The following is an 11,781-nucleotide window of genomic DNA, read 5'->3' on the forward strand; positions in this document are numbered from 1 at the left end:
CTTCTACTTCTCCCTTATACACTCTCTTTGTTAACCTTCTTTCACTCATTCTTTCCACGTGTCCAAACCATCTCAACATACCTTTCTCAATTTTTGTCACTACATCTTCGTTCAGTCCACACTTTTCCCTTATCACACTGTTCCTAATTCTATCGTGTAATTTTACACCACACACACTTCTCAACGCTCTCATTTCCACTGCATTCACTTGACTCTGATGTTTCCTCTGCCATACCCAACTTTCGCTACCATACATAAGTGTAGGCACCAACACCCCTCTATGCACAGCCAACCGTGCTTTTTGCGACACCTTCTGGCTGCTCATAAAAGCGTTGAGTGCCCCATTCACACGATTTCCAGCATTCACTCTCCTTTCAATGTCTTCATCATGTTTACCGTCCCTAGTGAACAAGGTTCCCAGATACACAAACTCTTTCACTTGTTCAACTCTTTCTTGACCAATCAAAACTTCACAGTTTGTCATACTTTCTCCCTTTTCAAATACCATTACTTTCGTCTTGCTCACATTTATTTTCATTCCTTTCCTTTCAAAAGATCTATGCATTCTAGTTACCATCTCCTGCAATTCTTCACCCGATGACGCCAGCAATACCAGGTCATCAGCGTAAAGAAGACATTTGACGAGTAAACCTTTCATTCTCAGCCCACATTCATAATTTCTCAAATCATGCATACTACTGTCCATGAATAGATTAAACAGCCACGGTGACGCTACACATCCTTGCCTAACACCCTTTTCGATGCTAAACCACTCAGTGTACGATCCGTTTACTCTCACACAAGCACTGGAATCCTCATAGAGCGATTTCAGTGCCTGAATGAGACGACCGCTCAATCCATACACCGACAGTACCGACCAAAGTTCATTCCTCACCACTCTGTCATAAGCCTTTTCCAAATCCACGAAAGCGCAATAGACCTTTTGACCTCTGGCCAAATACTTTTCGGCTATGCATCGCAGGGAAAAGACTTGATCCGTACATCCCATACCCTTTCGGAATCCCGCTTGTGCATCCCATACTTTCTCATCGGTTTCTTTCACTACTCTTTCAATCAATATCTTTGCATACAATTTGCCGACGACGCTGAGTAAGCTAATGCCTCTGTAGTTTTTGCAATCCAGTTGTGATCCCTTTCCTTTGTAAAGAGGTACAATGACAGCCTTGCACCAGTCCCTGGGCACTTGGCCGGTTCTAAAGCACATATTGAAAAGGCGATACATCTGAGTTGCTACAATGCCCTGTCCAGCTTTCAGCATCTCGACAGAAACTTTATCATATCCTGCAGCCTTTCCTGATTTCATTCCTTTCAGCGCTTTCACAATTTCATCCATGCTAATACTATCTTCATTCTCCGACACATATTCAATGCTTTCATTCAAATCCGAAATTGGCGTGTTTGCCTCTTCTCTATCAAACAAACTTTCAAAATACTCCTTCCATCTTTTTAAGATACATTCTTCCTCATTCACTAATCTTCCATTCTTGTCTTTAATTGAGTTTAGCTCAGAATTCTGAGTGTTACCCCTGGCCAAACGAATGGACTTCCAGAAAAACTTTATATTTGCCTGGAAATCTTGAGACAGCCTTTCCTCCATTTTATCTTTCTGTTCGCCTTTCTTTCTGTCGACTAATTCTTTCACTAACACTTTCATTCTTCTATATTCCTTTTTCGCTTCACTGACTTCGTCAAATGAAGCTGTGTGATTTCTTTGGTTAGCTCTTGTGGCTAACCAATCCAACCACAACTTTTTCTTCTCACACACTGCTTCTTGCACTTCTTGATCCCACCAAACATTCTTCTCCTTTTTTCCTTTGTGCCTCTTACTTACTCCACATACTTCACTTGCCACACTTACTACTTTATTTTTAAAACTATTCCACAAATGTTCAGTCTCACTAATCTCATCCATACCTTCAAATTCGGTTTTTAATCTACTCTTATACTCATCATTGACTCCTTCATCTTGCAAATTCTCCACTTTTATTCTTTTTAAATCTGCAGTAACTGCACGGGGCCGTTGTCGCCATCCTTTAAACAAGCCTCTTAATCGGCACATCACCAGGAAGTGGTCAGTATGGATACCCGACCCTCGATACACCCTGGAGTCGATAACATTCTTCCTAATTCTTTCATCCACTATCACAAAGTCAATCACACTTTTCCTTACATTCTCCGCCTCACGAGTGTATAAATGTATCCTTTTGTGGTCAAACATCGTGTTTGTTACACAAAGGTTCCACTCTTGGCAAATCTCTAATAAGCTTCTCCCATTCTCATTTACTCTTTTGTCACCGTGCATTCCAAGAACCTTTTCAAATCCGTCCCGTTTTATTCCTACCCAGCCATTGAAATCACCTAACAAAATCATTCTTTCATTCCCCTTACATACTTTCAAAACCTCTCTTAATTCATCCCAAAATATCTGCCTGTCATTCTGAACGCACTGTGAGATCCTCGCACCCTGGTCTACTGGAGCGTAAACGCCTACCACAAATATGCGCATCAGTCCCACTTTCAGTCTAATCCACATCAGTCTAGAATTCACACATTCAAATTCTCTCACACACTCAGCCATTCTTGCGGAAAGTACAATACCGACTCCCTGACAGGCGCGATCCGAACTAGGCACCCCAGACCAATACGCCTTGTAGGTTCCATGCAGGGTAGTATCGCATCCTTTCCGTTTCGTCTCATTTACACACAAAATATCAATTTTTTCTCTCATCCATCATCTGCAAAACCTCATTTAATTTCTCTTCCATTCCTCCTCCAACATTCAGCGTAGCAAAGCGGCTCTCCGTGAGCCGCTTGTCGCCCCCGCGAGAAACGAGACGTGACGGGTGGCGTACCACGTCGCCGCCATTCGGATGATTATTATTTAGAATCTCCATTGCGTTCCCACGAGTAATAGGGATTTAAATGTCAACAACAGCAGAGCCCTGTACTGAAGCAAGGCGGTTTATCACTGTGTCCTGTGACCGCCAACACAGACACCCTCCGTTCAACGCCAGAACTACCCTCTGGCTATGCATCCCTCGGCACGGGTCGGCTAACACCTTGGATTTGGGGGTTTTATATTGGAGTTTTCCTTCTCCTAGATGGGTTGCAGCACAAAGCTAACGAGGCCCATCTCCCCGGGTTATATTTTGGAGTTTTCCTTCTCCTAGACGGGTTGCAGCACAATGCTAACGAGGCCCATCTCCCCGAGGGATAAATATATTAATTAAAATAAATGGATTAAGTAGTTTATTAATACATACCTAGGTAAGGCCTCTGAATAAACTCTGTAAATTAATTAGCTTCCAACATTAATACAATGCAGTACGTTATCTACCGCGGAAACATTCAACAAGTAGGTAAAAACTTTTGAGGCAACTCGGTGACATCACGTCGCGATTAGGCCGTTGCCACGCAACGCGCACGCTGCAACCGACTGCGCCCGCGCCTCTTTTTTTGCGGGAATCATGATCGTGTTCAACGGCTCTTTGCGATCGAGTGGCGTAACGTGTGAATCATTTAGTGCCACGCCGCTCGCAGCTGAATAAAATTGTAGGAAGTTTTGTAGGCAGCAAATTTGACTCAAAGTAAACAAGACTCGATCAAACATATTTAAAACATGTGGTAAGACCCATAGTTTCAAAATAACGTGAATTGTTCACTAAAGTGAATGTTCGTGTTAATGTAGAAAGTTTGTCTTTGATGTGGTTAAAAAAACTCGACAAATGCTAAGTTCCATCTAAGTTCGAATATGTACGTAATTAGCCGGGTCCACACCGAGCGCGCATATACGCGCCAGGCAATTTCCTCACGCACAGAACGGCCAGTGTATACGTGCCTCGGCCGAAGCGACGTGCGCGTTTTCCTCGCCCGAGCGGGCCGCCTCGGCCGAGGCACGTCTATTAGCCATTTGCCTATTTACTTATATTAATATAATAGTACTAACAATCATACAGTACTTAATATAATGTTGAGACAAAAATATTGAAACAATAAGAAATGATGTTTAAAACTTTATAAGCATAACAATCAAATAAAAATATGCTTCCTTATACCTTAAAAAAAAAGTGGACATTTTTTTTGTACTACGTCGGTGGCAAACAAGCATACGGCCTGCCTGATGGTAAGCAGTATCCGTAGCCTATGTACGCCTATGTGCGTGTGTGGACATATGTTTGTAAATGCATATGAGAGCTGATGCCTACTGGGTTATTCATTGAATAAATTAAACTAGATATCTATAATATTTTAGTGTGTTTCTTTATGTTGATAGTAACACAGTAAAACATAATCAATAGGCGGGTCCACACAGAGCGAGCATACGCGCGACCTATGTAGACATGCCTCGGCGGAGGTGGGGCTCGCGTTTTCCTCACCCGAGCACACCGCCTCGGCCAAGGCACGTCTACACTGGCCGGTTTATGCGTGAGGAAACTGCCTTGCGTGTATGCTCGCTCTGTGTGGACCCACCTAATAATTTTGAATGAGCCCGTTAATGAAACATAGAATAAGCCATTTAAACATATATTTTTTCCAATAAAGTGTGTTTGTATTAAGCTTTTGTTTCACCAAATTTGCTTGAGTAATTGTGCCAGGAAAGCAAGTGCTAAATATTACAACATTTATAGCACAAAATCAACTGACATGGTTTTTATATGTATGCTTGATAAGATGATAAAAGCTATACAAATTTTGTATGGTAATTATTTATTTTTATTACTTAAACATTAAGGATTAAACCATTATAGTTGCTTAATTTTAAAGTGCAACCAATATAAGTATGCCCTATTAAAAGTGCATATAGATTTCAAGCTCCCAGATTTACTTTTTATGAACATTTGGGGTAGTGGATTGAAATACTGATGATGCTGACATGAGATTTTCAATATACTGCCCCAACACTTGGTTTTCAGAACGCAGCTTCAAATTCTCTTCCTTTACTGAGTCCACTCTCTGTGACAGATCTGGGAATAAAATACATTTTATTATTTATTTATTGACACAAAGCATATAGGTAAATTCTAGGAAATAGAGAAAACTACTTCCAAAGCTATTACTGCATAATACTATTCCAAGGTTTAATGAGCAGTCTCTGAGACTGCAAGGTAACTGTAAGTTAACTGTGTGATGTCATCAATATGAATCCAAGGATGTAAAATAGTTCAGCATAAAATGATACGGTAATTAACAATGAATCATACCATCTAAAGTGTTCTGTAGCTCTAACACCTGCGATATCAACCGCGCCTTCTCTTCCTGCTCATCTAACCCCGAGTCGGGCTCAAAACTCTGCGGCCCATTCAGGCCAGGGCTAGAAGAACCACCAGTGTAGGAACTAGGCAACGAGTCCATTGAACGACCATGATCTAAATGATTGTTGTCTACGTCGTCTGTAATAATCACTTGCGGATCATCATCAGCTAATGGAATGTTGTCGTCGTTACACTTCTGCACTATTGACGACATTTTTGTTAAAGAATTGTTAGATTTAAATGTTAAGTTTTTATTTATATACAATAAAAAATGAAACGTTTGGCGAAAATCAATAAGTATTTGTGATTTAGTTGTCAAGTTTGACAGTGACAGCGTAAAGGTACGTTCATAAACTTAACCTTTTTACAAGCTTTTATTTACTTTCACCTGACCGTTGTCTGTTTGTAATCAAATCTTGCAAGTTATATTTGATCCACTTCCCGGTTTCCGATTGAGCTGAAAATTTGCATACATAATTATGTAAGTCGGGTGACAATGCAATAGGGAGCGTGCATGAACTGTAGGAGACAGCACAGTGCACAGGAGCCGTCAGATTTTTGGCGCGAGGCGTAAATGTGATGTTTATTGTTCCGATGTAGCCCACAAGATGGCAGCACTTACTATGCACAAGAAAACACGTGACGTGTAAATGTACACGTTTATGGTTACGATTCAGGCCACAAGATGGCAGACCCTCCAACGCGCACGGTCCCTATATTATGGTACCATCGAGCTGATCTGATGATGGAGACAAGAGGTGGACATAGGAATTCTGTGATAAAACAACGCAACCTAATTGTGTTTGGGGTTTTTAGAATTGGCTCGATGAGTATTAGTTGCCTGTGGAAAGAAAAGTACAGTCAGCGATAAAAGCTTGTACCAAAAATGAAATTTTTTGCCAAAAACTTATTTGACACAAAGCCTACTCATTATTCTACATTATTCTTTTATGTAATAATTGTATAGAAGATTGCTATTGAAATTTAAATTATTTGATTACATGTTAGTATAATCAAGGAGATTTGTAGTATTATTCTTGTTATGAATCGTTTCAGAACGTAACCCATATTTATATTATTCAAGTTATATGTTTAAACGCTAAAAACATGCTATATTATGAAAATTTATTTTGCTGTGGTTCAATGACAAATTGTTTATGTCAAAAATATATGTACTAGTAAAACGTAGTGATTATATGCTCTTTGTGTACTAGTACTGCATTTAATTTGTGTTAAACATATTATTTATTTTTATAGAGTTTCAACATAATTTCGGCATATAGTATAATCAGTTCGTATTTAATACAATTTAACTATGGCTCTTGCCATTAGAAAAAGTAGAACTGATTTATTCACCGCAGCCAAATGGCTGGCTCGGAGAGGTTATAATCAAGTTAATAACGGTATATTTATTTCTTAATTTTAGTTGCCACAACTTATATTATTTAAACTTTTTTGTAGATTGCCGTTTTCTTTCAAGCCTTCCAGAGAAGGCCGAAGCAGTTCCAGATGAGAAGCCAAGGAGAATGGGACGGAAGCCTGGAAACCGGAATGCAGCTTTAGAGTTCCGTCATGCTTACCCTGAATTTTTGCCCGATCCTAATCCTAAATGGCGTAACAGCTTAAGGGAGAAGTTGGAGAGAGCTGATATGCTGAAAAGGAGAAATCAGATTGATATTCCAGAGTTTTATGTTGGTATGTAAGCAAAATACGTCTTTGTATGTAACATGGCCCATTACTTACAATACTTTTGCAATTACACTTCCAAACATTATAATACTGAATACAGTAGTTTATGTTGGCCTAAACAGATTTTCTCTGTGTTTTCAGGCTCTATTTTAGCAGTGACCATAACAGATCCACATGCTCAGGGCAAGATCAATCGCTTTGTGGGCATCTGTATTGAAAGGAAAGGCTGTGGTTTAAGGGCAGAGTTTATTTTGAGAAATGTCATTGATCATCAGGGAATAGAGGTAAGCAAGTTTATTTTGAGAAATGTCATTGATCATCAGGGAATAGAGGTAAGCAAGGATACAATATGTGAAGTTGTACAATAATATTATAGTACCTGGGCGACCGAGTTTTGCTCGGTTATAACTATTTATTGTAATATGGTGGTGTATAGGTGATAATCTTAACTACATTTTTTTACAAAATTAAACTTGTCTAAAACAATAAAAATTAAAAAATTAAATATAAACTTGAACATATAAAAAAAAACAAAAGCTAGTCACCGGGCGAAATTCGAACACTTGTTTCTAGACCAGCGGTGGCAGTATGGTTCCATTTTTATCACTTGTCAATATGTCCGTCATTTTCGCGCTTACATACTGGTTAGAACGTGACAGGCATGGTGACAAATGATAAAGAGCCGACCATCTTAGCCCTACTGACGGACAGTGGCTGGCAACACGAAATTAGCGACCATATTCTGCGTCGCGTTTTCCCAAACATAAGACTAATCTAGATCGATTGTTTACCCCCAAAAACCCCCATATACCAAATTTCAGCGAACTCGTTAGAGCCGTTTCCGAGATCCCTGAAATATATATATATATATATATATATATATACAAGAATTGCTCGTTTAAAGATATAAAATTATTTATTTGATTAACAACTTGCCTTTCACAATAGTAATATTTATATTTTTTAAGGTTCGCTATGAGCTGTATGACCCCACCATTCAAAAGATCCAAGTGCTACGTCTTGAGAAGCGCCTTGATGACAAACTGCTGTACTTGAGGGATGCTCTACCAGAGTACAGCACATTCCCAACTGACATGGATCCGGAGATCTGCCCAGAGGGGACTCCTGTGCCTATTAATCCCGTTCAGGTATGGTTTTTTTTGTACAATGAAGTGTGTTAAAAAATGTACTGTACATATGGTGCTACCTTCCTGTTAGTGCAGGAATAAGCACTTTCCGTGCCTATGTTGAAAATTTAAAGGGCCATATATACAGTGTGTAGAGCTATGGAAAGAAGCATCTTAAAGAGAAGAAGAATTGACAAAATAAGTAACAAGGATTTAAGAGACAAAACAGGATTTACTGATGTGACATACAAAACAAAACAACTGAAATGGAAGTGGGCTGGACATACTATTAGAGGAGGAGATAAATGGAGTAAAATTATAACACTATGGCATCCTAGAGGACATAAAAGAAACAGAGGTAGGCAATTTAAAAGATGGTCCGATGAAATAGAAGACATGGCTGGAAGGACTAAAACATGGACCAGATTAGTGCAAAATAAGGAAGAGTGGAGAAGATTAGGGGAGGCCTTCGCCCAAAGGCACAAAGAATCGGTTATCGTATATATATATATATATATATATATATATATACAGTGTGTCCCTAGCCATTGGACAAAGCCGAAATGTACATTTGCATTAGGGTATATAGAACCAGTGTACAAAGTATCATAACAACCGGTGTAGCGGTTTCGAAGAAATTAACAAATTACCATTTTTTACTTTGGAGCAGCCTGTATGTGTTAGTAACTCCTAAGGTAATATCCTCAAAGAATAGTATGGAATCTTCTTCAACCGTTTTGATTATTTTTCATTTATTTATTTAATCTTTATTGCACAAAAGAAAACCTTATAGTACAAAAGGCGACTTAATGCCATGAGGCATTCTCTACCAGTCAACCTTTAGGCAAAGCAGAGAGATTTTGGGCGGTCCTACTTTAACAACAACAATCAAATATTATACAATAACATACCATACATATATAATAGATACATACTTAAATATACATACTTATATTTCTTATAATATATACATAAATAACGACAAAACATAATTATAGAGCTTACACATACATTATTATTTTTTCATTCTGCTAGCGAAGAAAGCACGTAAGGATTTTTTAAATGCAAACTTATTTTGAGCATTTTTGATGCCGTAGGGAAGTCCGTTCCAAAGACGGGCCGCATGCATGGAAAACGAATTCGACATGAACCCAGTGCGGTGAAGAGGGATAGATAGAGACATATTGCCGGAAGAGCGAAGTTGACGGTCCCGGGTAACGCCGTAGTATTGAAATAGAGACTTAAGGTATTCAGGAGAATGAGGATCATGTAACACAGAAAAAAGAGTACACAACATGCGAACATTGCGTCGTTGACGAATGGGGAGCCAGCCAAGCTGGGAACGAAAAGATGAGACATGATTATATTTACGAAGGCAAAAAATGAAGCGAATGCAGTTATTGAGTAGCCGATCCAATTTGTCGAGAAGTTCTTCATTTAAGTCCGGATAACACACATCACCATAATCAATAATGGGCAGGATAAGGGAATTAATTAATAAAACTTTGGTTTTGATAGGCAGGAAGTGCTTAAATTTATTAAGAGCGTGAAGGGAACCCATGACCTTTTGACTGATCTCAGTAACCTGTGCTCTCCAACTCAGAGTACTATCTAAAAGAACACCCAGATCTTTAACACTTTGACTGAACCTTATTGGAGTGCCGTCAAAACTTACTGGTGTTATCGCGTCCAAGTCTATTCTTGCAAGCTGTCTGGATGGCCTGGCACTTGGAAGGATTTACAAAAAGGCTGAACTTTTTTGACCACTGCTGGATATGTGAAAGGTCCAGGTTAAGTTTGTCAATGCAAATCTGAAGATCAGTCACGGGACACTGGTCGTAGAGTTGCAGATCATCAGCATACATTATATTTATGACACTAATAACCTTCTGACTTTTGAAAAATGGCATCATTATCAAATATTTCGAACCGCTTGTATCATGAATAACTATTTTTACATGTTTTGGTCAGGTCTGATTGTGTAATACCCTAGTTGATTTTCTTGGATTCCATGAAATATTTTCATGATATATTATTTGGTGGTGAAAAACCATAATTGGAACTTAGACCAAAGACCAAATCTGACTTAAGACAATTATTAGTCTTTGCTGTTGTTGTACAATTTTTAAAACCTTCATTGTTAACCTCTAGGGTCCCACGGTCCTAATACTAGTGCATATTAGACATATTACGTGCTATGAAATTTAAATCATGATTAGATGGAACAAAGTTGCTTTTGTTGTGTATCATTTGATTTTAAAGAGAATCAAATTCAAGATAATAATACTGTATATAATTAAACTTGATGCTCTTGTAATATTTTTAGGTAAAACTGAAACCAAGACCATGGCTCGAAAGATGGGAGAGGCAAGATCTTAAAGGAGTGTCTAATATTGAAGAATATTTAAAGGAGAAAGACAGAGTTAGGCGAGAACTGAGGAAGACCCCATGGGAGAAATATGATTTGATGAAGCAGTACAGGTACATTTTGATTAATTATAGATCTTGAGTTTTATAAATAAACCTTCATCACTAAGACTGTAGTGACCTTGTCTAAGAAACGTCCAGACGTTTGAATCCAGGTAATACCCCACAAGCCAGTTACAGTCTTCTATGACCAAGTTCATCTCTGCCCAAGGGGCATTTCATGAATATTAGTTCCTTGGTTGTGGATGTATTTTTTATCAAAGTATATTAGTAAGTAAGTAGTTACATTTAATTACGTAAATCTAACACTATGCTATTTTGTGGTAAGTTGACCTGTGTATCTAACACTATGCTATTTTGTAGTAGGTTGTGTAAATTGACCTGTGTAAGTCCCCAAATATTTATTTTAATTATGTTCATTAAGATTTATATAAAGTATAAGTATATATAATTTTCCAGAAAAACTATCCCCGAAGAAGACCAAAGCGAAATATGGGGTGAAGTGTACAATCAACTGCATCAGCTGCAAATAACGCGCAAGAAGACATATAGAAAACGCACACTTAGTGCACCAAAACCGCAGCTTGGATAACTGTTATGTATGAATCTTAGTTTTTAGATATAAAATTAATAAAGCAATACAAATATTATGTTATGTTATAGTTTAAATTATCCCTATGGGGTACGTTAGCAACTGTCAAAGGTTGTAAAATGCCACCAGCTTAGGTTTTACCTGTCTCTAGTTTTGTTTGTTCTAGATTTGGCTAAGCAGTTCATAAAATTCCAAAATAAAACAAGAATTTGATACTATTTCCCTGGGATAGGCGCACAATCTATGCTGGCGCCTTTTGTAGACGTACAATATGTATAGACATGAAATGGTAGAGCCAGCAGATGACTGACCGAGATGCTCTTATGGAGCTTTCAATAGGAGTAGCAGAGAAAGCGCTATGATTGTTTGTCCCGGTCACAGCATCATATATTTTTATTCCCCACTATAAATTTTAGTAAGTAAGTAATAAGTAAGTAAATATTCTTTATTGTGCACCATACATTTAAAAATAGACAGGAAATGAAAAAAACGCGTAAAAGTTAGGTAACAACAGGCGGTCTTATCGCTAAGAAGCGATCTCTTCCAGACAACCTTTGATTTTAGTATCGCTTATGGTGGGCAACAAATAACCCGACCAAATTATGTTTGGTCTGGTTTAATTACGTAGATTGTTTTTGGTATGTTGTCAGGAATCTTAAAACGTGTATTTAAT

The 11,781-nt window shown here is 38.3% G+C and overlaps 3 protein-coding genes across 3 annotated transcripts in view; 1 reads left to right on the forward strand and 2 right to left on the reverse strand.

Moving 5' to 3' along the window:
• The window catches only part of LOC133515657 (uncharacterized), a 3,406-nt gene extending 807 nt beyond the window's left edge, over positions 1-2,599 (reverse strand). The window contains exon 1 of the mRNA XM_061848228.1: positions 1,043-2,599. Coding sequence (XP_061704212.1) covers positions 1,043-2,599 — 1,557 coding nt within the window. The remainder of the gene's footprint in view (positions 1-1,042) is intronic.
• Positions 2,600-4,529: 1,930 nt separating this feature from the next.
• On the reverse strand, positions 4,530-5,595 carry LOC133534170 (short coiled-coil protein homolog). The gene is made up of 2 exons (XM_061873252.1): positions 5,223-5,595; positions 4,530-4,985 (listed from the first exon to the last, which is right to left on the reverse strand). Exons 1-2 carry the CDS (start codon positions 5,485-5,487, stop codon positions 4,843-4,845), a joined length of 408 nt encoding a protein of 135 aa, XP_061729236.1. The 5' UTR covers positions 5,488-5,595; the 3' UTR covers positions 4,530-4,842.
• An 878-nt stretch (positions 5,596-6,473) lies between these two features.
• LOC133534271 (large ribosomal subunit protein bL19m) lies at positions 6,474-11,171 on the forward strand. The gene is made up of 6 exons (XM_061873371.1): positions 6,474-6,655; positions 6,735-6,968; positions 7,104-7,246; positions 7,931-8,110; positions 10,416-10,570; positions 10,976-11,171. The coding sequence occupies exons 1-6, from the start codon at positions 6,589-6,591 to the stop codon at positions 11,106-11,108; spliced, it is 912 nt and encodes a 303-aa protein (XP_061729355.1). The 5' UTR covers positions 6,474-6,588; the 3' UTR covers positions 11,109-11,171.
• The last annotated feature ends 610 nt before the right edge of the window (positions 11,172-11,781 follow it).

Source organism: Cydia pomonella, chromosome 2 (genome assembly GCF_033807575.1).
Source record: "Cydia pomonella isolate Wapato2018A chromosome 2, ilCydPomo1, whole genome shotgun sequence".
NCBI lineage: Eukaryota > Metazoa > Arthropoda > Insecta > Lepidoptera > Tortricidae > Cydia > Cydia pomonella.